This window comes from Brachyhypopomus gauderio, chromosome 14, assembly GCF_052324685.1.
Source record: "Brachyhypopomus gauderio isolate BG-103 chromosome 14, BGAUD_0.2, whole genome shotgun sequence".
NCBI lineage: Eukaryota > Metazoa > Chordata > Actinopteri > Gymnotiformes > Hypopomidae > Brachyhypopomus > Brachyhypopomus gauderio.
In genome coordinates, this window is record NC_135224.1 from 4,181,426 (window position 1) to 4,187,176 (window position 5,751).

Genomic DNA, 5,751 nt, shown 5'->3' on the forward strand with positions numbered 1-5,751 from the left:
CTACTCACAACCACGTGTCATGTTAATCAATAAACCTATCGCTTCATTAATAAACCTATCGCTTCATTAATCCGATTCAGCTATTTTACCATTCGTTCGTGGTGTTTTGCAAATAATAATAATAATAATTAATAATTAATAATAATTATTATAATTATTGTTATTTGTTGTTTATTTATTTGTTGTTAATTTTGTTGTTATTTTGGTTGCTGCTATTGATATTTTTGCTGTTGCTGCTATGGCAACAAATTCATTTGAATTGTTATCATAACAGTTGTCCTGTAGTAATAAAAACAAATGTAGTTTATGTTTATCGATCATTTGCATATTAAAATACGATTTAGTCCTGTTTCTGGAATACTGCAGTTATTTATTGTACGCATTAAAGCGTTGTTGATGTCATGTTTATTTTTCTTATTTAACATACATGTCAAAATATTAAACTGAGCCTTTGCAGGACATTTACTTAAACGCTCAATACTCGGGTTGTTGAAATAGTCCGATGTGGAGTAACTTGTTTAATGGGGTGGAGTGGAGCTCCATTCGGAGTGGTCAGGGGGTTGGGGTTAAGTTGTGGATTGTACAAACAGCCTCGGGCAAGAGGAAAGGTTCATGCCCGAGTCCTTGTAAGGAGAAACCGTTGGAATACCAGCCGAGTCCACGGTCACTTAATCAGAGCGACCTGCGGGGGATTAGGAAGATATTGTGACCGCAACTTCGCCTCAAAATTATCATTCACAAGTACGTGTTGTGTTCCTCGCTCGGTTCCGCGCGAGAGGCCTTGTTGGATGGTCCCGGTCTCTTCTCCTAGGCGGGGAGGGGGAGGCGTTGTTTTGGTTTCAGATGGGCTAGAGATAAATCCTAATTGGTTCCATTATACTAGCTACTTAAAGACGCTTTTATCATTGTTATTATTTTGTGGTGATTCATATCATGACTCTTTAAATGAAAATTCTTACATGCCTATGTGAATAATATAACATATTCTTACATGCCTATGTGAATAATACAACATATTCTTACATGCCTATGTGAATAATACAGGATATTCTTACATGCCTATGTGAATAATACAACATATTCTTACATGCCTATGTGAATAATACAACATATTCTTACATGCCTATGTGAATAATACAACATATTCTTACATGCCTATGTGAATAATACAGCATATTCTTACATGCCTATGTGAATAATACAACATATTCTTACATGCCTATGTGAATAATACAGAATATTCTTACATGCCTATGTGAATAATACAACATATTCTTACATGCCTATGTGAATATTACAACATATTTTTTGCCTGTATGTACTTTTAGGGGTCAGTAAAATACGTAAAAGAAATAAAACACGATTTATACATTCAGTAGGTTTATTAAAATCATAATAATACCACTATAAATAAATAACAACAAAGAATACGACGGTTTGAAATTTTTATATATGACTTTGGTAAAGCTTGCCCATAAATAAAAAAAAACACAGTATTTTTACAGATGTTTAAAGGTAACCGAAAACACTCTATAACTGATTTCTTTTGATCATAAATCAAGACAGATATGGTGACCGGTGTAAAAGTAAAATCAACGTTGACAATATGGGCTACTGCTCTGAAATACGGCCGGTCTAAGGCGTTTGAGGAGACTCGTCTCTTTTATTAAACTGTGACCAACAGTCCTGTGACTTCTGCATATTGTTGTACGTAGCAACAGTCCGGCCATTTTATTTTTTCTGTCATTTTGCTATTAAACAAAAACAAAGGCGTTAATGTGAGTAGGCACTGCGCTGGCGTTTCAGCGACATTCCTCTCACCCTTTTGCCCCAGGGTGACACATGTTAGGTGTTTGGCTTTCTCCGTTTGGTTCCTCGGGGGCTTTTAATCTCACTCAGCGCTCGCAGCAAACTTTCGCACCTCCACTCTTTCTCCTCGGTCCAGGCCGCTTAATTCCGCCGTAATGAGCTCGCGCGTCCCGCCCAGCGCGCGGGGTGACGTGGCTTCCCTCGCGCTTTGATCCGCTCCTCGCTGCTGATTGAGACGTTTCACTAACAGCCCGTGTTAATAAAGCCTTCGCGTTAGGACTCAAACGTGCAGGAAGCAAACACGGGGGATTATTACCACCAATTTCAGTTTAGTGCTTATTTGAAAACAGATGTTCGCCACAGCTTCTAATGGGATGATTCATGGAGTGGTGCGAGATACAAGCCATTACAATTAATTACCTCGACTACACAGAGGCGACCCCATGCTAAAATTAGTGTTGGTCAAAGTTAACACAAATGTTTGCGTGAATGTATTAATTTGCAATGAAAGGAAATAGATCAATTCGATTTATTTACTACTTAAATATATTAACCGCGAATTGACTGCGAAGTGACATTAAAAATAAAGCTATACATATCTTTATAAGTCAAACCTTCGTTATCGAAAACATAAGCATGCTTATTTGCACTTTTTGAACTACGTACAAAATTTATATAAATTTATATACAGCTCTATATGCATTTGTCGCAGTGGTCATGTTGTCTGTTTGGAGGTTTTAATCTACTAATTGATATGTATATGTTCGCAGGCTAAATGCTTTGGGGATGGCGGCGCTGCACCGAAGAGTGTGTGGTGTGTTATTGGCTGCGCGCGCTGGGACGTCCCGACACCTCCATTCGTTTTTCTTCAACCGTGTGTGTGGCCAGAAGTTTTGCGCGCCGCCGCTCGCTCCGCACAGCCCGACCTCCCATTGGACGGCTGGGATGTTTTGGGGCGGAGTCTTACTGGCAGCAAAAAGGGGAAAGAAATGAACTGCGCAAAAAGTCTCGCGTCGTGACGGATGCCCAAAGTTCAGAGCTTTACCGATGCGCGCTGCGGCAGAGAGAGGAGGCGAGCGTCCGAACCACAGCGAGGCCTGGACACACACTTGCGCGTCGTGAACACTGTGGCGATCCGTGGACTTTTCTTTTTTGCTTGACTGCTACAGACATTTAAGGAAGGGGAGAAGTAGAAGTGGATTTGCGCCGCGCTCGCCTTCGGGAGGGATCGTTCATCGCGAGTGTTGATCTGTGTGGGGATCAGACATGCAGGCGCGCTACTCCGTCTCCAGCCCCAACTCTCTGGGCGTCGTGCCGTATATTAGTAGTGACCAAAGTTACTACCGCGCTGCTGGCGGCGGGTACACCGGGATGCCGGCCCCGATGAGCATGTACTCTCACGCCGCCCACGAACAGTACCCGGCCAGCATGGCCAGGGCGTATGGACCGTACACGCCGCAGCCCCAGCCGAAGGACATGGTCAAACCTCCGTACAGCTACATCGCGCTCATCACCATGGCCATCCAGAACTCCCCCGATAAGAAGATCACCCTCAACGGGATTTATCAGTTCATCATGGAGCGTTTCCCCTTCTACAGAGACAATAAACAGGGCTGGCAAAACAGCATTCGGCACAATCTGTCCCTTAACGAGTGCTTTGTCAAAGTGCCTCGCGATGACAAAAAACCCGGAAAGGGCAGCTACTGGACCCTGGACCCGGACTCGTACAACATGTTCGAGAATGGCAGCTTTCTGCGGCGGCGGAGGCGGTTCAAGAAGAAGGACGCGCTGAAAGAGAAGGAAGACCGACAGGTGAAGGAAGCGTCGTCGCGCCAGCAGGGCCGCGAGCAGGAGCAGCCCGTGCAGGGCGCGCAGCCCGTGCGCATCCAGGACATCAAGACGGAGAACGGCACGTCCACGCCGCCGCAGGCCGTGTCGCCCACGCTCAGCACCGTGCCCAAGATCGAGAGCCCGGACAGTAGCAGCAGCATGTCGAGCGATAGTCCGAACAGCATCCCGTCCGCCCGGTCCGTGGGCATGGATAGCGCCCCGGACCAACCGCAGCATCACCACGGCCAAGGTCCCACACAGGGCTTCAGCGTGGATAACATCATGACGTCTCTGCGCGGCTCGCCCCAGGGTCCGAGCGAGCTCACCCCCTCCCTCGTGGCCTCCTCGCGGACAGGTATAACCCCTTCTTTGTCCCTTAATTATTCTCCGAATCAGGCGTCCGTGTATAGCTCACCCTGCAACCAGAACTCCATCTCAACTACCTCGAACGCGACCTACCACTGCAACATGCAGGCGATGAGCCTTTACGCCGGGGATCGCGCGGGCCACTTAGCGGCCACCACCGTGGACGAAACTTTGCCCGATTACTCCATCACAACCACCACCTCGTCTCTGGGCCACGGAAATCTCGGTTCTGGCCAGGAAGGCCATCACCCGCACCAAGGGCGTCTCGCCTCGTGGTACCTAAACCAGGCCGGAGACTTGGGCCATCTGGGCGCGAGCTACCCCGCACAGCAGCAGAACTTTCACTCGGTCCGAGAGATGTTCGAGTCCCAGAGAATTGGCTTGAATAATTCACCAGTCAACGGAAATAATAGCTGTCAAATGTCTTTTCCCCCGAGTCAGTCCATATACCGAGCATCAGGGGCTTTTGTGTATGACTGCAGCAAGTTCTGACCAAAGGTCCTCTTGTTTTAATTACTGACGTTTTTCCCCTTTTCGTCGATAAACGTCATTATGCTTACGGTGGACTCAAGAGAAACAAAACGCAAACGAGAATCAGAAAAAAACATGATCTTGGTTTGTTAAGGACAGTGTTACTGCAAATAACACGTAAGTCTCTTTTCGCTTTTGTGAGCAATATGCTTTGTAGTTATTTTTTTTAATATGCCAACCTTCCATGGACTTGTTATTACGTGTAAATTGCATATAGTAATTTATTTCTAAAATGTAGCCGGATATTGTGGACCAAACACCAAAACGTGTTTCTAAATTGAATTGCCTTAATTGTCCAGAAATGTTCCATTATAACAAGGAACGGAACGTGTATATCACCATATTCTTTCAAATTATCTCATTTTGTTGAAAACTATTCTGAAGGAACTGCATTCTTTGTTTAATAAATTACCATTTTATTTGAGTTAAAAGTAGGCTACGCCTGATTTCTTAAATCGTCGCGAACTTTAGGAGTTCGGTGACGACTCGAGCTGTGGTCGTGTTGAGCACCGTGTGTGAGATTCATTTGCATACATTTTCTAGGCGACAGAAAAAAACGTCAAAAATTGCTAGAGTACGTGGCAATTTTATGCACCATGCAGGAATGTCATTAAAAGCTTGACTTACGCTGGTCTCCGTAAATGGCCGCCATATGCTCACCTCTCGTAAATACAGGATTACTGCGCATGTTATAAGATAGGCTAAAGATCTAAATTGCGATTTATAGGATTTTACGTTTGAAAAAATAGGCCCATTTTCTGCATGTTAAAAAAGAAAAAAGAATCTTGTTTATAAAGCTTCCTGTTTTGTGCTAGAGGCTGTTTTGCCAAGGAAGGACTGTGAGACATTAATGTTTACATATTGCATATATTGAAAGCTTCTTAAAATCAAAGTTATTTTTGCTTTACTTTGTCTGATGTCAAATTAATTTAGCAAACTCAACACCAGTTGTTTTTTCCCCTAATGGCCACCACACACAAAACTATTAACTACTCGGGGTCGTATAAATTGTTCGTTCTGCAAAACATGCCAAATCATTTGATTTTATTTTGAAGAGTTATATCATGTGAAAAGAACAGAGAAGATTAAATTAATATAACATTTGCTTTAGCGTCTTTCCTACCAGACAGCAGTCCACTGGCCTACCAGACAGCAGTCCACGCTATAAAAAAAAAACTATACTTATTTATTTACTTAATTATTTATTTCTTAAGA

At 43.8% G+C, this 5,751-nt stretch overlaps 1 protein-coding gene across 1 annotated transcript; it reads left to right on the plus strand.

Annotated features, from left to right (window-relative positions):
* The first annotated feature begins 604 nt into the window (after positions 1-604).
* On the plus strand, positions 605-4,961 carry foxc1a (forkhead box C1a). Its single transcript, XM_076973202.1, has 2 exons — positions 605-741; positions 2,580-4,961. The coding sequence occupies exon 2, from the start codon at positions 3,076-3,078 to the stop codon at positions 4,495-4,497; it is 1,422 nt and encodes a 473-aa protein (XP_076829317.1). The 5' UTR covers positions 605-741; positions 2,580-3,075; the 3' UTR covers positions 4,498-4,961.
* The last annotated feature ends 790 nt before the right edge of the window (positions 4,962-5,751 follow it).